The sequence below is a fragment of the Salvelinus alpinus genome, chromosome 11 (assembly GCF_045679555.1).
Source record: "Salvelinus alpinus chromosome 11, SLU_Salpinus.1, whole genome shotgun sequence".
Classification (NCBI taxonomy): domain Eukaryota; kingdom Metazoa; phylum Chordata; class Actinopteri; order Salmoniformes; family Salmonidae; genus Salvelinus; species Salvelinus alpinus.
The window spans coordinates 6,994,758-7,015,372 of record NC_092096.1 but is presented as its reverse complement, the minus strand read 5'-3'; the positions used below and the strand labels follow the sequence as shown (position 1 = coordinate 7,015,372).

The following is a 20,615-nucleotide window of genomic DNA, read 5'->3' as shown; positions in this document are numbered from 1 at the left end:
CACGGTGGTTTCACGGTCTTCTGCTGCTGCCCTCCACGGTGGTTTCACGGTCTTCTGCTGCTGCCCTCCACGGTGGTTTCACGGTCTTCTGCTGCTGCCCTCCACGGTGGTTTCACGGTCTTCTGCTGCTGCCCTCCACGGTAGTTTCACGGTCTTCTGCTGCTGCCCTCCACGGTGGTTTCACGGTCTTCTGCTGCTCCCCTCCGGCAGGCCAAGCACATCTACACACAACAACAATAATTAGGGCTGGGAATTGCCAGGGACCTCACAATACGGTCTCACGAAACTTAGGTGCCAATACGATGTGTATTGAGATTCTCATGACTCCATATGTATTGAAATTCTATATATACACACTACGATTCGATACTGTGATTTTCTTGCACTTTGATGTTCCAAACATATTGCTCACCATATGTCTGCTGCAGAGTGACAAGAGAAACAAGTTTTTATTATAAAAAAAATTAAATTCATTTAACCCTTTTTCTCCCCAATTTTGTGATATCCAAATTGGTAGTTAGTCTTGTCCCATCGCAGCAACTCCCGTACGGACTCAGGAGAGGCGAAGGTCGAGAGCCGTGCGTCCTCCGAAACACAACCCTGCCAAGCCGCACTGCTTCTTGACACGCTGCTCGCTTAACCCGGAAGCCAGCCGCACCAATGTGTCGGAGGAAGCATCGTCCAGCTGGCGACCGAAGTCAGCTTACAGGCACCGGGCCCGCCACAAGGAGTCGCTAGAGCGCGAACGGGACAAGGATATCCCGGCCGGCCAAACCCTCCCCTAACCCGGACGACGCTGGGCCAAATTGTGCGTTGCCTCATAGGTCTCCCGGTCACAGCCGGGGATCAAACCCGGGTCTGTAATGATGCCACAAGCACTGCGATGCAGTACCTTAGACCGCCGCGCCACTCGGGAGCCCCGAGAAAACAAGCTTTGATCAGTCATGGAAATAAATAAAAAAGGTCTGAAAACAAAATTGGACCCTTATTTAAAAATAGAGAGAACAAGTTATGACGGAAACATACTGAAGTTTTGGTGCAGGTACAGCCAACAAACACAAAATTATATTGTGATAAAATCAAAAAGAAATATCCTGCTATGTAACTAGCCCCCCCCCATATTCACTAATAATGATTTGAAACTCTGAGATAATTTACTGAATACTGTTATGGATACACACACACACACACACACACACACACACAACAACACACAAGGAAGAAGAACGATGATGATGATGATGATGTGGAAGTCTGCCACATTTGAAACCCATTGTAATCTACGGAATACATTCAAATCCACCTGTTTACCAAACTCAGTTATGATAAGTAGCTAAAGAAATATGGATAACTTGCATAACCACTGTAACTTCATAGAGCTAGTCTCCACTCCTTAGCACAGAGCCAGTCTCCACTCCTTAGCACAGAGCCAGTCTCCACTTCTTAGCACAGAGCCAGTCTCCACTCCTTAGCACAGAGCCAGTCTCCACTCCTTAGCACAGAGCCAGTCTCCACTCCTTAGCACAGAGCCAGTCTCCACTCCTTAGCACAGAGCCAGTCTCCACTCCTAAGCACAGAGCCAGTCTCCACTCCTTAGCACAGAGCTAGTCTCCACTCCTTAGCACAGAGCTAGTCTCCACTCCTTAGCACAGAGCCAGTCTCCACTTCTTAGCACAGAGCCAGTCTCCACTCCTTAGCATAGAGCTAGTCTCCACTCCTTAGCACAGAGCTAGTCTCCACTCCTTAGCACAGAGCTAGTCTCCACTTCTTAGCACAGAGCCAGTCTCCACTCCTTAGCACAGAGCTAGTCTCCACTCCTTAGCACAGAGCTAGTCTCCACTCCTTAGCACAGAGCCAGTCTCCACTCCTTAGCACAGAGCCAGTCTCCACTCCTTAGCATAGAGCTAGTCTCCACTCCTTAGCATAGAGCTAGTCTCCACTCCTTAGCATAGAGCTAGTCTCCACTCCTTAGCATAGAGCTAGTCTCCACTCCTTAGCATAGAGCTAGTCTCCACTCTTTAGCTTAGAGCTAGTCAACACTTCTTAGCTAGTGGTGCTGTTTGAGTTCCATTGTGTGATTGCTTCATTGACTCAGTGGCAGCTGACCAGCATGCACCAGGACAGGTGAACAACAGTAGCTAGCTAGCACAGCAGTGCAGTGACCAGCATGTGTGTGTGTGGCTAATACTGTTTGTTTGACACACACACACACACACACACACACACACACACACACACACACACACACACACACACACACACACACACACACACACACACACACACACAGTAATGCTGAGTCAACCCAGCATGCCGGTGTTGATGGGAGGACCAGACAGACCCTGTAACTGGCCTCTCCCCTCTACATAATGACCACTATGAACAATACCCAGCATGCCGGTGTTGATGGGAGGACCAGACAGACCCTGTAACTGGCCTCTCCCCTCTACATAATGACCACTATGAACAATACCCAGCATGCCGGTGTTGATGGGAGGACCAGACAAACCCTGTAACTGGCCTCTCCCCTCTACATAATGACCACTATGAACAATACCCAGCATGCCGGTGTTGATGAGAGGACCAGACAGACGCTGTAACTGGCCTCTCCCCTCTACATAATGACCACTATGAACAATACCCAGCATGCCGGTGTTGATGGGAGGACCAGACAGACCCTGTAACTGGCCTCTCCCCTCTAAATAATGAACACTATGAACAATACCCAGCATGCCGGTGTTGATGGGAGGACCAGACAGACCCTGTAACTGGCCTCTCCCCTCTACATAATGAACACTATGAACAATACCCAGCATGCCGGTGTTGATGGGATGACCAGACAGACCTCAGTTCCACCGCTGTACCCGGCAGGCTAACCTCAGTTCCACCGCTGTACCCGCCTGCTAACCTCAGTTCCGCCGCTGTACCCGGCAGGCTAACCTCAGTTCCCCCGCTGTACCCGGCAGGCTAACCTCAGTTCCCCCGCTGTACCCGGCAGGCTAACCTCAGTTCCCCCGCTGTACCCGGCAGGCTAACCTCAGTTCCCCCGCTGTACCCGGCAGGCTAACCTCAGTTCCCCCGCTGTACCCGGCAGGCTAACCTCAGTTCCCCCGCTGTACCCGCCTGCTAACAGTTGCACATCACATAGCTAGCATGATGCAACATGGACTCAATATTTCTAATCAGTTGAGTACACATATTTTGCAGATATCATAACAGGTGCAGCGAAACGCTTGTGTTTCTAGCTCCAACAGTACAGTAATATATAATGTTTGTGTTTCTAGCTCCAACAGTACAGTAATATATAATGTTTGTGTTTCAAGCTCCAACAGTACAGTAATATATAATGTTTGTGTTTCAAGCTCCAACAGTACAGTAATATATAATGTTTGTGTTTCTAGCTCCAACAGTACAGTAATATATAATGTTTGTGTTTCTAGCTCCAACAGTACAGTAATATATAATGCTTGTGTTTCTACAGTAGCTCCAACAGTACAGTAATATATAATGCTTGTGTTTCTAGCTCCAACAGTACAGTAATATATAATGCTTGTGTTTCTAGCTCCAACAGTACAGTAATATATAATGCTTGTGTTTCTAGCTCCAACAGTACAGTAATATATAATGCTTGTGTTTCTAGCTCCAACAGTACAGTAATACATAATGCTTGTGTTTCTAGCTCCAACAGTACAGTAATATATAATGCTTGTGTTTCTACAGTAGCTCCAACAGTACAGTAATATATAATGCTTGTGTTTCTAGCTCCAACAGTACAGTAATATATAATGCTTGTGTTTCTAGCTCCAACAGTACAGTAATATATAATGCTTGTGTTTCTAGCTCCAACAGTACAGTAATATATAATGCTTGTGTTTCTAGCTCCAACAGTACAGTAATATATAATGCTTGTGTTTCTACAGTAGCTCCAACAGTACAGTAATATATAATGCTTGTGTTTCTAGCTCCAACAGTACAGTAATATATAATGTTTGTGTTTCTAGCTCCAACAGTACAGTAATATATAATGCTTGTGTTTCTAGCTCCAACAGTACAGTAATATATAATGCTTGTGTTTCTAGCTCCAACAGTACAGTAATATATAATGTTTGTGTTTCTAGCTCCAACAGTACAGTAATATATAATGCTTGTGTTTCTAGCTCCAACAGTACAGTAATATATAATGCTTGTGTTTCTAGCTCCAACAGTACAGTAATATATAATGTTTGTGTTTCTAGCTCCAACAGTACAGTAATATATAATGCTTGTGTTTCTAGCTCCAACAGTACAGTAATACATAATGCTTGTGTTTCTAGCTCTAAGGTGCAGGGTAGAGTACCGGGTGGTATCAGGCTAGTAACAGTCTCTAAGGTGCAGGGTAGAGTACCAGGTGGTATCAGGCTAGTAACAGTCTCTAAGGTGCAGGGTAGAGTACTGGGTGGTAGCAGGCTAGTAACAGTCTCTAAGGTGCAGGGTAGAGTACCAGGTGGTATCAGGCTAGTAACAGTCTCTAAGGTGCAGGGTAGAGTACTGGGTGGTAGCAGGCTAGTAACAGTCTCTAAGGTGCAGGGTAGAGTACCAGGTGGTATCAGGCTAGTAACAGTCTCTAAGGTGCAGGGTAGAGTACTGGGTGGTAGCAGGCTAGTAACAGTCTCTAAGGTGCAGGGTAGAGTACCAGGTGGTATCAGGCTAGTAACAGTCTCTAAGGTGCAGGGTAGAGTACCAGGTGGTATCAGGCTAGTAACAGTCTCTAAGGTGCAGGGTAGAGTACTGGGTGGTAGCAGGCTAGTAACAGTCTCTAAGGTGCAGGGTAGAGTACCAGGTGGTATCAGGCTAGTAACAGTCTCTAAGGTGCAGGGTAGAGTACTGGGTGGTATCAGGCTAGTAACAGTCTCTAAGGTGCAGGGTAGAGTACTGGGTGGTAGCAGGCTAGTAACAGTCTCTAAGGTGCAGGGTAGAGTACCAGGTGGTATCAGGCTAGTAACAGTCTCTAAGGTGCAGGGTAGAGTACCGGGTGGTATCAGGCTAGTAACAGTCTCTAAGGTGCAGGGTAGAGTACCGGGTGGTATCAGGCTAGTAACAGTCTCTAAGGTGCAGGGTAGAGTACCGGGTGGTATCAGGCTAGTAACAGTCTCTAAGGTGCAGGGTAGAGTACCGGGTGGTATCAGGCTAGTAACAGTCTCTAAGGTGCAGGGTAGAGTACTGGGTGGTATCAGGCTAGTAACAGTCTCTAAGGTGCAGGGTAGAGTACCAGGTGGTAGCAGGCTAGTAACAGTCTCTAAGGTGCAGGGTAGAGTACCAGGTGGTAGCAGGCTAGTAACAGTCTCTAAGGTGCAGGGTAGAGTACCAGGTGGTAGCAGGCTAGTAACAGTCTCTAAGGTGCAGGGTAGAGTACCGGGTGGTATCAGGCTAGTAACAGTCTCTAAGGTGCAGGGTAGAGTACCGGGTGGTAGCAGGCTAGTAACAGTCTCTAAGGTGCAGGGTAGAGTACTGGGTGGTAGCAGGCTAGTAACAGTCTCTAAGGTGCAGGGTAGAGTACCAGGTGGTATCAGGCTAGTAACAGTCTCTAAGGTGCAGGGTAGAGTACCAAGTGGTATCAGGCTAGTAACAGTCTCTAAGGTGCAGGGTAGAGTACCAGGTGGTATCAGGCTAGTAACAGTGACTAAAGTTCAGGGCAGGGTACTGGGCGTAGGCCGGCTAGTGGTGACTAACAGTCGGATGGCCTGGAGATAGAAACTGAAAAACAGCTTCTCTGTTCCCAGCTTTGATGCACATGTCTCCACCTTAAACCAAATTTCTAAATACTTTTATTTTGAAGGCAAACTGCAAATCCCACTATTGTGCCTAATCCTTATTGAGGCTAACTTCACAACACATAACCCGGTCCGGTCGAGCCTCACTAGCCAGATGTAGCTAGCTGGCAGCTTATAACGTTAGCTTTGGGCAACAGGGTTAAGTAGCTGGCTGCTTATAACGTTAGCTTTGGGCAACAGAGTTTAGTAGTTGGCTGCTTATAACGTTAGCTTTAGGCAACAGGGTTAAGTAGCTGGCTGCTTATAACGTTAGCTTTGGGCAACAGGGTTAAGTAGCTGGCTAGCTATAACGTTAGCTTTGGGCAACAGGGTTAAGTAGCTGGCTAGCTATAACGTTAGCTTTGGGCAACTGGGTTTAGTAGCTGGCTGCTTATAACGTTAGCTTTGGGCAACAGGGTTAAGTAGCTGGCTGCTTATAACGTTAGCTTTGGGGCAAAAGGGTTAAGTAGCTGGCTGCTTGTAACGTTAGCTTTGGGCAACAGGGTTAAGTAGCTGGCTGCTTATAACTTTAGCTTTGGGCAACAGGGTTAAGTAGCTGGCTGCTTATAACTTTAGCTTTGGGCAACAGGGTTAAGTAGCTGGCTAGCTATAACGTTAGCTTTGGGCAACAGGGTTAAGTAGCTGGCTAGCTATAACGTTAGCTTTGGGCAACTGGGTTTAGTAGCTGGCTGCTTATAACGTTAGCTTTGGGCAACAGGGTTAAGTTGCTGGCTGCTTATAACGTTAGCTTTGGGGCAACAGGGTTAAGTAGCTGGCTGCTTATAACGTTAGCTTTGGGCAACAGGGTTAAGTAGCTGGCTGCTTATAACGTTAGCTTTGGGCAACAGGGTTAAGTAGCTGGCTGCTTATAACGTTAGCTTTGGGCAACAGGGTTAAGTAGCTGGCTGCTTGTAACGTTAGCGTTGGGCAACAGGGTTAAGTAGCTGGCTAGCTATTTATTTTCATGAACTGAAGTTCAATTTCAATAGGCGAACAACAAGTGGCAACCTAGCTAATACTTACAAGGATTCCTAAATCATTGCTAAGAATAATGAAAATGACTGTGTTTCTCCTGGTCAGTGTTTTCAGGCTGGTTGTATTGGTGCTAGCTAGGTACCAAGCTACAGCTAGCTACCCCAGAAGTTGCGGTCAAACAAATTATGCTTTATTACCAACACGGTATTGTAAACACATCGTTCGTGGCCGGTGTTTACTTGTTTGCAGACTTTTTTGTACAGCTTTGACAATGCTACTGTATCTTTTTAACACGCAAAGACCCAAACGGCGTTAGTAGGTCGTGAAGCTAATAGCAGTGACACTATTACTGTGTAACTCCGGTAGGGCAACATCTGAAAAATAGCGCACTTGGTAGTGTGTACCGGTGCTCGAGCAGTCGGCGAACGCCAACATCCCCCACGACAGAGAACGGTCGATTGTCAAGGGGAATGAATTCCATTATCTTGGCGTTAATGGATTTCACCTTTGAGTTGTCTCTCTGAAATGTTCTTACTCTTTCAAATGACTGCTGGACTTGTTGACTGCGCGGTCTACACAGCAGACATTGTGGGCTAGGTTAGGAATGCTGTGTTACACGTGTAGCGCAAAATTTTACGCGGCGTCATTACGTCATGTACCTTCGTTATATAGGTATACACGGTAGCTTTGACATCGGTTTTAAACATCGGGAGTTAAACTAGACATCGGGCCGATACCAATGTTGGCATTTTTAGCTAATATCGTCCGATTACGATATGTTACGATCGTGCATCCCTAGTGGCAACTGCTCGGCATCTGACCGTACGGCGCTACAGAGGGTAGTGTGTTCACTGGGGCCAAGCTTCCTGCCATCCAGGAACCTCTATACCAGGCGGTGTCAGAGGAAAGCCCCCCCCCAAAAAAATTGTCAAAGACTCCAGCCATCCTAGTCATAGACTGTTCTCTCTGCTACCGCATGGCAAGCGGTACCGGAGTGCCAAGTCTAGGAACAAAAGGCTCCTTAACAGCTTCTACCCCCAAACCATAAGACTGATGAACAATTAATCCAATGGCCACCCGGATGATTTACATTGACCCCCCCCATTTGTTTTTACACTGCTGCTACTCTCTGTTTATTATCTATGAATAGTCACTTCAGCCTCGTCATCATGTCATTTTCTTGTGTTACTTTTTGATTTTATTTAATACTTTAGATTATTTAGGAAATATTCTTAACTCTATTTCTTGAACTGGATTGTTGGTTTAGGGCTTGTTAAGTAAGCATTTCACGGTAATACCTGTTGTAGTCGGCGTATGTGACAAATAACATTTGATTTGCTGTAGATGTCCTGGGAGGGCGGGGCAGTGTGCCCGCGGTGATGCGTTGGGAGGACAACACCACTTCCTGGAGAGCCCTGCGGTTGAGGACGGTGCAGGTGCCGTACCAGGCGGTGATACAGCCCGACAGGATGCTCTCAATGGCGCATCTGTGAAAGAATGTGAGGATCTTATGGGCCACGGCAAATTTCTTCAGCCTCCTATATTGAGAACCTTTCCATAAGCATTGTTGGAATATCCAGTGTAGCCCTCATAACGTTTCCCTGCAGACTTCATCCCAGTAAAAGCTGTAATTTCAGAATGTACATATTTGTATTTTAGAATGACCTGAAAAGTTTTCTTATTATGTCTTATCGGCATAGTATTCTGAATAGGATACCGTTTACTGACTAAAATCTAGAGGTCAGTTGAAATGAGCGCTCCTGAATAGGTGGATGGATCCTTTCAGGTTGTCACGTGATGTTGCACGCCGATGGAACTTGAAGCATTTTCACCCTCTCCACTGTGGCCCCGTCGATGTGGATGGGGGTGTAATCTCTCTGTTGTCTCCTGAAGTCCACAAATCAGCTCCTTCGTTATGTTGACGTTGACGTTGAGGTTAGAGATTATTTTCCTGGCACCACTCCGCCAGGGCCCTCACCTCATCCCTGTAGGCTGTCTTGTTGTTATTGGTAAATCAGGCCTACCACTGTTGTGTTATCAGCAAGATGATTGAGTTGGAGACCTGGCCAAGCAGTCATGGGTGAACAGGGAGTACAGGAGGGATTCCAGCACCCAGTTGCATAGGGCAGGGTTCAGATCCAGGACCCTGAGCTCTAGACCCACACAGGACCCTGAGCTCTAGACCCACTCTAGACCCACACAAGACCCTGAGCACCCAGTTGCATAGGGCAGAGTTCAGATCCAGGACCCTGAGCTCTAGACCCACTCTAGACCCACACAGGACCCTGAGCTCTAGACCCACACAGGACCCTGAGCTCTAGACCCACACAGGACCCTGAGCACCCAGTTGCATAGGGCAGGGTTCAGATCCAGGACCCTGAGCTCTAGACCCACACAGGACCCTGAGCACCCAGTTGCATAGGGGAGGGTTCAGATCCAGGACCCTGAGCTCAGTGACGAGCTTTGGAGGGCACTATGGTGTTGAAAGCTGCGCTGTCGTCGATGAACAGCATTCTTACATAGGTATTCATCTTGTCCAGATGGGATAGGGCGGTGTGCATGCGACGGCGTTTGAGTCATCTGTGGATCTATTTGGGCGGTACTCAAATTGTAGTGGGTCTAGGGCTTTGAATTGTAGTGGGTCTAGGGCTTTGAATTGTAGTGGGTCTAGGGCTTTGAATTGTAGTGGGTCTAGGGCTTTGAATTGTAGTGGGTCTAGGGCTTTGAATTGTAGTGGGTCTAGGGCTTTGAATTGTAGTGGGTCTAGGGCTTTGAATTGTAGTGGGTCTAGGGCTTTGAATTGTAGTGGGTCTAGGGCTTTGAATTGTAGTGGGTCTAGGGCTTTGAATTGTAGTGGGTCTAGGGCTTCGGGTAAGGTGATATGATCCTTAACTAGTGGGTTTAGGGCTTCGGGTAAGGTGATATGATCCTTAACTAGTGGGTCTAGGGCTTCGGGTAAGGTGATATGATCCTTAACTAGTGGGTCTAGGGCTTCGGGTAAGGTGATATGATCCTTAACTAGTGGGTTTAGGGCTTCGGGTAAGGTGATATGATCCTTAACTAGTGGGTCTAGGGCTTCGGGTAAGGTGATATGATCCTTAACTAGTGGGTCTAGGGCTTCGGGTAAGGTGATATGATCCTTAACTAGTGGGTCTAGGGCTTCGGGTAAGGTGATATGATCCTTAACTAGTGGGTCTAGGGCTTCGGGTAAGGTGATATGATCCTTAACTAGTGGGTTTAGGGCTTCGGGTAAGGTGATATGATCCTTAACTAGTGGGTTTAGGGCTTCGGGTAAGGTGATATGATCCTTAACTAGTGGGTCTAGGGCTTCGGGTAAGGTGATATGATCCTTAACTAGTGGGTTTAGGGCTTCGGGGTAAGGTGATATGATCCTTAACTAGTGGGTTTAGGGCTTCGGGTAAGGTGATATGATCCTTAACTAGTGGGTTTAGGGCTTCGGGGTAAGGTGATATGATCCTTAACTAGTGGGTCTAGGGCTTCGGGTAAGGTGATGTGATCCTTAACTAGTGGGTTTAGGGCTTCGGGGTAAGGTGATATGATCCTTAACTAGTGGGTCTAGGGCTTCGGGTAAGGTGATGTGATCCTTAACTAGTGTCAAAGCACTTCAGGGTGACAGAAGTCAGTGCTGTGGGGCGATGGTCATTTAGTTCAGGTACTTTTGCTTTCTTGGGTCAAGGAACAATGGTGGGCATCTTGAAATAAGTGGGGTAGGGAGAGACTGAATATGTCCGTAAACACTCCAGCCAGCTGGTTTAACACATTCTCTGAGAACACTGGATGCTGTCTGGGCCGGCAGCCTTGCGAGGGCTAATAAGATATTTTGACCTAGATGCCTGTTACCTAGTATTGACGAACGTTAACTAGCTAACTCGCTAGCGGCTGGACAGTGGGCACCGATATACCGACTGTCCGTCTGTGTCTGTCTGGTTAGACACTCCTCACAAAAAGTTGCTCTTGTGTGTGGAGTGCTGGCTTGGTCGCATAACGTTAGCTGGATATCTAGCTAGCTTTGTTTATTTAACAAGGTAACAACGATAAATACAGGTTTTATACTTGTATTATCAAAAAGGCCTTCGTTCGGGGAAAGGGCTCACATCACAACATCAAATTAACGTTAGAGCTACGCCGACTGTTTTCCCTCCCGCATCATCAGCACACGTTTACCTCACATTGTGCCACCATAACGCTCTCGGTGAAAGATTACGAGGCCCGTTGAACAAAGTCAATTCAGAAGTAAACCGAAATGTATGATATCTCACCTTATTGCTAACTTTTATCTCATCGTCTCCGTCCGTCAGTACATCCTAAATTGTCAGGAATGACCCAAAAGAAGCACTTCTAGTTTGTCTGTTTAGATCGGCTAAGGGTTCAGAGCAGGAATTCCTTGAGTCGATTTCTTGCGGCGTGTCGATTGAACGGATGGGAGACGTCACATTTTCGTTGGGGTCATGACCACAGGAAGAAGTTCTCCCCACAAATTATTTTATTTTTTCAATAAAACGTTAAAAAAAAACGTAATTTCCTTCACGACAAGTCTGTGGCTAGATATATGTTTTTGGAATCCTTATTCTGATAACAATTGCATAAATGTTTTGAAAGGGAATATTTGACTATTCTGACAGATTGATTAGATAAATCTAATTGATTAGATATGAGGGGGTTCTACTCTCTGATACAGCCAAAGATTGACTGTCGTTGACAATGTCAAAGATACTGCTAAAATCATAGCTAAAAATATAAATAAACGTTCATAAAAAAAATGTATTGGGTTATTACAGCTTATAAACGCTCTTGACAGCGAACCAATCAGAGGAATTAAAGCGTTTGATCCCGCCCCTTTTTGTACTTGACATCCGGATTCTCCGCCCTACTACTTCCTCTTTCCCAGTTCGCAGTCAGCGAGAGACACCATGAAGGCGTCTGGCACAGTATGTAAAATTGTTTATTAAACCTTTTTAAATCACAGAAAGTCAGTTATATAGACAGATTTGAGCACATATAGCGGCAATCGTTTGATTTATGTAGTCACATGATGCTAAATCAATATAAATAGTTCGATTTTTCCGCATTTATAAAACTGATGTCTCCGCGGCTGTAACATGGCGTCCACGTTTGAGATTTTGGACCATGTGGGCCCATAGAGAAACAATGCAGCTGGCTAGGAAAAGATGTGGCAACGGTGAACGAAACAAATATGCCCGTCTATGTATTTAGCCACCTTTCTCCAAACAATTTTTCTTCTGTACACTTCTTCCCAACATGTGTTAAATTGTCCGCGAAGTGCAAGCTAACATGTATCTAGTAACCTAGATTGTTAACTTTAGTAAGCTAGTTGCCACATACCTGCGTAGGCCACGTTGCTAGCCGGCTAACTTGGCCAATTAGCGAGTACAAATACACATCTCATAGCTACCTTAATTATCCTCTCCGGAAACATGTTGTCAATCCCGAAACAAGTAATTAGTTGTGTTAACTGAATGTAGTTAGCTATAACTAGCTAGTGTCATTCAGAACTGTAAAATATCTAAGTTAGCAGGCTAAGATTGGCTAGCTACCAAGCTAAAGGCATTGCGCCTGGCACATGAAGCAAACGTAATGTTGACATCATGCAGTTGACTGTAGGAAATGTCATGCATTGTATTAATATAATTTAGTAATTTTTTCTCCTATTTATGTATTGCAATGCACCCTAACCCAAAGGCCATATCAAATAAATGGTATGATCTTGTCAGGTGTGCTAAAATCAACATGATGTACCTTGTCGCCTTTCTCTGATGCTGATGTGCCGTTGAAAGTGAATCCAAGGTTCAACATTTTAATACATATTTGTCTTATCCAGTATCCATCATAGTCTTAATTAAGTTAGCAACTGGTATATATGGACAGCTTGTATTGTCCCTATGGACAGCTTGGAAATTGATGCACGTTACTCACATTTCTTCCTCTACTGCTCCATCCACACAGCTTAGGGAGTACAAAGTCGTTGGGCGCCTCCTGCCCTCGGTTAAGAACCCCACCCCTCCTCTTTACCGCATGAGGATCTTCGCTCCTAACCACGTGGTGGCCAAGTCTCGCTTCTGGTACTTTGTCTCCCAGCTGAGGAAGATGAAGAAGGCCAACGGAGAGACAGTCTACTGTGGTCTGGTAGGTAGCACAGGGGACAGGGTGGGCTCATGGGTGGGATGGGGTGGTACTTTGTCTCCCAGCTGAGGAAGATGATGAAGGCCAACGGAGAGACAGTCTACTGTGGTCTGGTAGGTGGGGACAGGGTGGGCTCATGGGTGGGATGGGGTGGTACTTTGTCTCCCAGGGAACAGGGTGGGACGGGGGGGGGAGACAAATCAACTGCCAACGTTCACCAGTATTGAATGCATATGTGTTTTAATGTGTTTTCTATTTACTGAGATTTCATTATGTGCAAATGGAACTATTATATTATGGAAATGGATGGCGTCAGTGGTCTGGCTGGAAGTTAGTGTTACACACACAACCTGAAAGACATTTTAAAGACACTGCCCTTTTAAAGAGAGATTACAGGAGGAAGGAAACTTGATGAGCTCGACCGGTGTTAGATTTGTATGTAAAAATCAATCGCTGCGTCGTTAGTCTGGTGGTACTCTCCCGTAGGCCCGTTGTACCTGTAGGAAGGGAAAATGAGATGTTTTCAGGGTAAACATGAGTAAGTTATATCCCTGTACACCAGTGTTGTCACGATACCAGAATTTAGACTTAGACTTCCTGTTTAGTGTCAGGAGACTCCAATATCATCATGATGCTTGATTTCAAAACGATGCCACCACAAATAAATGGCGCTTTAGCCAAAGAATGGAGGAACTCAGTTACAGCTCTGTTCTGTTGTTGGGTATCTTCAGTTTAACTTTTTTTTTTACTTTAACCGTTAACTAGGCAAGTCAGTTAAGAAAACAAATTATTATTTACCATGCCGGCCTACACCAGCCAAACCCGGACGATGCTGGACCTATTGTATTATGGGTGACGCACAATCAATCAATCATACATTTAATTTGATTGTTATTTTGTAGATTAGTATAAACACAATGTTAATAATTTATTTGAAAGGTACATTTCTAGGTAGACTAATTAAATCAAGCTGAAGACTAGGTCTATTCACAGTACAGGTGAAAGCATCATTTAAATAGGAGTGTGACATGCATTGAGTTATTCAGCTGGTTTGAGCTGATTTCACGGGGCTACAGATGACCCACAATCCCTTCTGTTTACGTCTAGCATTGTGCTGATAGACTTGAACCTCTCAATCGCGTGAAACCCATTTGACAGAAGCACAGAATGTAACAAAATGCTTGTACCGGGACGTTTTTGTATCTGGAAAAGCACCGCATTTTTAGTATACCGTGCAACACTAATGTACGTCCGTCTTTCATCTCTGCCATTTCTGTGTAAGTTAAACCCTATAGAATGAGACAACTTCCTGTCTGTCAATTAGGTGTCCGTCAGGAAGTTGCCTCGTTCTGTAAGGTTGAACCTGTCTGTCAGTCAATAAGTTGCCTCGTTCTGTAAGGTTGAACCTGTCAGTCAGGAAGTTGCCTCGTTCTGTAAGGTTGAACCTTGTCTGTCAATTAGGTGTCAGTCAGGAAGTTGTCTCGTTCTGTAAGGTTGAACCGTGTCTAATTAACTCTTATTTGCCCCCACCTCTGTCTCAGGTGCACGAGAAGACTCCCCTGAAGGTGAAGAACTTTGGCATCTGGTTGCGTTACGACTCCCGTAGCGGAACCCACAACATGTACAGAGAATACAGAGACCTGACCACCTCTGCAGCCGTCACCCAGTGCTGTAAGTATGTCCCAGTGTGGCCCCATGTCCTGCAGTCTAGACTCACCCAGTGCTGTGAGTATGTCCCAGTGTGGCCCCATGTCCTGCAGTCTAGACTCACCCAGTGCTGTGAGTATGTCCCAGTGTGGCCCCATGTCCTGCAGTCTAGACTCACCCAGTGCTGTGAGTATGTCCCAGTGTGGCCCCATGTCCTGCAGTCTAGACTCACCCAGTGCTGTAAGTATGTCCCAGTGTGGCCCCATGTCCTGCAGTCTAGACTCACCCAGTGCTGTGAGTATGTCCCCGTGTGGCCCCATGTCCTGCAGTCTAGACTCACCCAGTGCTGTAAGTATGTCCCAGTGTGGCCCCATGTCCTGCAGTCTAGACTCACCCAGTGCTGTGAGTATGTCCCAGTGTGGCCCCATGTCCTGCAGTCTAGACTCACCCAGTGCTGTAAGTATGTCCCAGTGTGGCCCCATGTCCTGCAGTCTAGACTCACCCAGTGCTGTAAGTATGTCCCAGTGTGGCCCCATGTCCTGCAGTCTAGACTCACCCAGTGCTGTAAGTATGTCCCAGTGTGGCCCCATGTCCTGCAGTCTAGACTCACCCAGTGCTGTGAGTATGTCCCAGTGTGGCCCCATGTCCTGCAGTCTAGTACACTGGACCGTCACCCAGTGCTGTAAGTATGTCCCAGTGTGGCCCCATGTCCTGCAGTCTAGTACACTGGACCGTCACCCAGTGCTGTAAGTATGTCCCAGTGTGGCCCCATGTCCTGCAGTCTAGTACACTGGACCGTCACCCAGTGCTGTAAGTATGTCCCAGTGTGGCCCCATGTCCTGCAGTCTAGTACACTGGACTGTCACCCAGTACTGTAAGTATGTCCCAGTGTGGCCCCATGTCCTGCAGTCTAGTACACTGGACCGTCACTCAGTGCTGTAAGTATGTCCCAGTGTGGCCCCATGTCCTGCAGTCTAGTACACTGGACCGTCACCCAGTGCTGTAAGTATGTCCCAGTGTGGCCCCATGTCCTGCAGTCTAGTACACTGGACCGTCACCCAGTGCTGTAACTATGTCCCAGTGTGGCCCCATGTCCTGCAGTCTAGTACACTGGACCGTCACCCAGTGCTGTAACTATGTCCCCGTGTGGCCCCATGTCCTGCAGTCTAGTACACTGGACTGTCACCCAGTGCTGTAAGTATGTCCCAGTGTGGCCCCATGTCCTGCAGTCTAGTACACTGGACTGTCACCCAGTGCTGTAAGTATGTCCCAGTGTGGCCCCATGTCCTGCAGTCTAGTACACTGGACCGTCACCCAGTGCTGTAAGTTTGTCCCAGTGTGGCCCCATGTCCTGCAGTCTAGTACACTGGACCGTCACCCAGTGCTGTAAGTATGTCCCAGTGTGGCCCCATGTCCTGCAGTCTAGTACACTGGACCGTCACCCAGTGCTGTAAGTATGTCCCAGTGTGGCCCCATGTCCTGCAGTCTAGTACACTGGACCGTCACCCAGTGCTGTAAGTATGTCCCAGTGTGGCCCCATGTCCTGCAGTCTAGTACACTGGACCGTCACCCAGTGCTGTAAGTATGTCCCAGTGTGGCCCCATGTCCTGCAGTCTAGTACACTGGACCGTCACCCAGTGCTGTAAGTATGTCCCTGTGTGGCCCCATGTCCTGCAGTCTAGTACACTGGACCGTCACCCGGTGCTGTAAGTATGTCCCTGTGTGGCCCCATGTCCTGCAGTCTAGTACACTGGACTGTCACCCAGTGCTGTAAGTATGTCCCAGTGTGGCCCCATGTCCTGCAGTGCTGTCTGACAGTCCAGTGTTGTCCAGACTCACCCAGTGCTGTAAGTTTGTCCCAGTGTGGCCCCATGTCCTGCAGTCTAGTACACTGGACCGTCACCCAGTGCTGTAAGTATGTCCCAGTGTGGCCCCATGTCCTGCAGTCTAGTACACTGGACTGTCACCCAGTGCTGTAAGTATGTCCCAGTGTGGCCCCATGTCCTGCAGTGCTGTCTGACAGTCCAGTGTTGTCCAGACTCACCCAGTGCTGTAAGTTTGTCCCAGTGTGGCCCCATGTCCTGCAGTCTAGTACACTGGACCGTCACCCAGTGCTGTAAGTATGTCCCAGTGTGGCCCCATGTTCTGCAGTCTGTCTGACAGTCCAGTGTTGTCCAGACTCACCCAGTACTGTAAGTTTGCCCCTGTGTGGTCCCGGTCTATCTGATCGTCTGGGGTGCACTGGATTTAACCCATTGATGCATTGGACAGCCATGTTTTAAGATCTGTGATCATTATTAAATGGTTCCTTATGATGTTTAGTAAAACAGCTTGTATTTGCTGTAGATCGGTCCCAGGAGAATAGTGTGAATTTAGAGTTCACGATGTAAACGTTGAGATGGCACATAAACCCAAAGTGCATTGTCTCTGTGTGTTAGTTTTGTGTACTATCCAGAAGTTAAAGTGTCCGCTCAGCAGACATGAAATTTGATCCGTGGGACGATGCTTAATATGCCCTCTTAAAGGTCTTGATAAATCTTTCTTTGGAGGGGGGGGGGTTAAAAATACTAACTTGGCCAGTCTTCCAGGAGGGCAATACTCACTGTCTGTGTTTTTGTTATTCTAATGTTTTGCCTGTGTTCTCCAGATCGTGATATGGGCGCTCGCCATCGTGCCCGTGCTCACTCCATCCACATCATGAAGGTGCAGGAGATCGCTGCCAATAAGTGCCGCAGACCTGCCATCAAGCAGTTCCACGTAAGTCGACACCCATCGTATATCATTCACCCCGGGTCGGACTGTTCTCTCTGGTACCGCACGGCAAACGGTACCGGGGAGCCAAGTCTAGGTCCAAAAGGCTCCTTAACAGCTTCTTACCCCCCCAAGACTGCTGAACAGTCAAATGTCCACCTGGACTATTTACATTGACCCCCTCTTTTTACGCGGCTGTTACTCTGTTTATTATCTATGCATAGTCACTTTAACTCTACCTACATGTACATATTACCTCGACTAACCTGTACCCCCTCACATTGACTCGGTACCGGTACCCCCTGTATATAGCCTCCACATTGACTCTGTACCGGTACCCCCTGTATATAGCCTCCACATTGACTCTGTACTGGTACCCCATGTATATAGCCTCCACATTGACTCTGTACCGGTACCCCCTGTATATAGTCTCCACATTGACTCTGTCCTTGTACCCCCTGTATACAGCCTCCACATTGACTCTGTCCTTGTACCCCCTGTATATAGCCTCCACATTGACTCTGTACCGGTACCCCCTGTATATAGCCTCCACATTGACTCTGTACCGGTACCCCCTGTATACAGCCTCCACATTGACTCTGTACTGGTACCCCCTGTATATAGCCTCCACATTGACTCTGTACCGGTACCCCCTGTATATAGCCTCCACATTGACTCTGTACCGGTACCCCCTGTATATAGCCTCCACATTGACTCTGTACCGGTACCCCCTGTATATAGCCTCCACATTGACTCTGTCCCGGTACCCCCTGTATATAGTCTCCACATTGACTCTGTACCAGTACCCCTGTATATAGCCTCCACATTGACTCTGTACCGGTACCCCCTGTATATAGCCTCCACATTGACTCTGTACCGGTACCCCCTGTATATAGCCTCCACATTGACTCTGTACCGTAACACCCTGTATATAGCCTCCACATTGACTCTGTACAGTAACACCCTATATAGCCTCTGCATTGTTACTTTTTATTTCATTTTTTACTTTATTTAGTAAATATTTGTACGTTGTGTTCGGCACATGTGACAAATACAATTGTATTTAAATCCCCGCGCCCGGCTAAGTGAAAAATCTGCCGTTCTTAACCCCATATGCTCCTATAAGTTGCTCTGGAAAAGAGCGTCTGCTAAATGACGCCAATGCGAATGGTATTGTGAGCGTATAGTAATGCCGAGTTTTATTCTGTCTTGCTGTTTTAACTGAGTACGATGTGCCGCGGGGGTCTCTCTCTGGTCTGGCTCTGTATTGGTCCGTTCCGGATATAAAACCTGACAGACAAAAACACCAGATTTCTCTTCCAGGTTTAATGTTCCTGGTCATAATCTGGCTACATGCTGGTGTTACAGTCTAGTCTGTAAAATTATGTTTGTTGTAATTTCAATGTCTACAATGGATGATTGGCAAACCAGTTTTCCCCCCTAGTTATCTAACATCTTCCCCCTGCCACTTTAAGACAAATTCTATACATTTCTACTTGATTTTAAAATGATTGTAGCTATGATGACTAGGTTTCTGCCGTTCAAATAAACCAAGCTAGTATTAGCATGGTGTTAGCATGCTCCTCGTGTGAGTGTGTGACGCTCCTTTTCGTTTAAGTGTTCTACTCCGCTCACCTGATCAGGTGTGCGTTTCATCTGCCTGTCAGATGAAATGATAGCATGTCTTTGCCTAAAACATCTCGTCTTGTCCTCTCCTCAGGACTCCAAGATCAAGTTCCCCCTGCCCCACAGGGTCCTGCGTCGTCAACACAAGCCCCGCTTCACCACCAAGAGACCAAACACCTTCTTCTAAAGGAAATAACCTCTGTTTTCACTTTGTGCGGAACAATAAAATTTCTCATTGTAGAAAAGAAGCCATTTTGTTTTGAGTAAATTATTTGCTAAGATTTTGTGATACTTCTGACATGCAAGTTTTGATATAACTAATTTATCTGAGCCGCGAGTTGTATTGCGTAATGCTTTGCGGGGGTGGGGGGGGGATTGTTGTCGGTGGATATTATGTGAAAAGTTATTAGTTAACGTTCAGAAATGTGAAGAGAGAATTTGGGACCATCGCCACAGATTTGCTACAAAACAGCCCCTAATTATGGATTATAATGACCGTTTAGAAAGATTATGCGTTGCATATGACTGCTGATCAATATATGAAAGATAAACGTTAATAAAAAAAATAACATGTTTGAGCTCATCTGCACCATCTGTAGGTTGTTAAATGCATTGGCCTGGAAGAGGCCATTTTTACCCCTCCTTTATCAATCAAGTTTATTTTATAAAGCCCTTCGTACATCAGCTAATATCTCGAAGTGCTGTACAGAAACCCAGCCTAAAACCCCAAACAGCAAGCAATGCAGGTGTAGAAGCACGGTGGCTAGGAAAAACTCCCTAGAAAGGCCAAAACCTAGGAAGAAACCTAGAGAGGAACCAGGCTATGAGGGGTGGCCAGTCCTCTTCTGGCTGTGCCGAGTGGAGATTATAACAGAACATGTTCAAAATGTTCATAAATGACAAGCATGGTCAAATAATAATCGAATAAATCCATTAGAAGCTCACATTTTAAGAGTTCATGCGTTTTGTTTTAAAATGCCAAATCGTTTCACACCACTAATATTTGTAAAGAAACCATACCCATGACGTTAGTCATGTTTGCTGTATATTTAAATGGTTTATATTTGAAATGTATTTCGTGATTGTGGCACACACTCACCTTCCACATGTTCATTTCCTGTAAATTGGCGCCATCGTGTGGCTCGAGCTTGTAGTCTGAGGTACCGCGGTCATAGATGTTCTGTTATGACGGGGATTTCGTTAAAGGTTAAATACCTGGCAACGCTTCAGGTAAGTTTGGTAACCGTCAATTCGGTAAACTAAAGCAGGAAAGTTATTTCTCAATTCGGTTAAATGAGCCGGGAAAGTTATTCTCAATTCGGTAAAATGAGCCGGGAAAGTTATTCTCAATTGAAATTGTTTTAAACTGACATGGACGGTTTCATGTCTTCCGTTAGCGGATGATACTAACTCTGAGGTAAATTTTTTGCTCAACTCAATAGACCTTAAATCCAATGTCACTTCACACGTTATGTCCTGTCAGATTTTGTTATATTCAAATGTGCTTTTAGGTTGGCCAATGTGTCAGACATGTAGGCCAACTTGCAATATGAATGATACATTTTCAACAATCTCATGAGGCTAACGGAGGCCTACAGATATCAGTGACGGGTCAATGCCCAGATATGCTGAAGGCATACGATGTGGACCAGTTTAATACTGGTT

At 46.4% G+C, this 20,615-nt stretch overlaps 2 protein-coding genes and 1 non-coding gene across 10 annotated transcripts in view; 2 read left to right on the top strand and 1 right to left on the bottom strand.

Annotated features, from left to right (window-relative positions):
• Nucleotides 1-11,221, bottom strand: part of xpot (exportin, tRNA (nuclear export receptor for tRNAs)) — a 59,229-nt gene extending 48,008 nt beyond the window's left edge. For 5 of the 8 annotated variants that reach the window (XM_071334312.1, XM_071334314.1, XM_071334320.1 and 2 more), the window contains exons 1-2: nucleotides 11,045-11,221; nucleotides 1-221 (exon numbers count right to left, since the gene is read on the bottom strand). The exon at nucleotides 1-221 is cut by the window's left edge and continues 186 nt beyond it. The gene's annotated coding sequence lies outside the window, so the exon portion shown is untranslated. Of the gene's footprint in view, nucleotides 222-8,062; nucleotides 8,252-11,044 lie in introns of all 8 variants that reach the window. The other 3 variants (XM_071334313.1, XM_071334319.1, XM_071334318.1) reach the window with 3 other exon arrangements.
• A 371-nt stretch (nucleotides 11,222-11,592) lies between these two features.
• Nucleotides 11,593-19,198, top strand: rpl18a (ribosomal protein L18a). The gene is made up of 5 exons (XM_071334311.1): nucleotides 11,593-11,713; nucleotides 12,750-12,929; nucleotides 14,468-14,597; nucleotides 17,221-17,330; nucleotides 19,045-19,198. The coding sequence occupies exons 1-5, from the start codon at nucleotides 11,696-11,698 to the stop codon at nucleotides 19,135-19,137; spliced, it is 531 nt and encodes a 176-aa protein (XP_071190412.1). The 5' UTR covers nucleotides 11,593-11,695; the 3' UTR covers nucleotides 19,138-19,198.
• LOC139534971 (small nucleolar RNA SNORA68) lies at nucleotides 12,467-12,601 on the top strand. Its single transcript, XR_011667057.1, has one exon. It is a non-coding gene; the product is annotated as a small nucleolar RNA SNORA68 (small nucleolar RNA).
• Nucleotides 19,199-20,615: the final 1,417 nt, after the last annotated feature.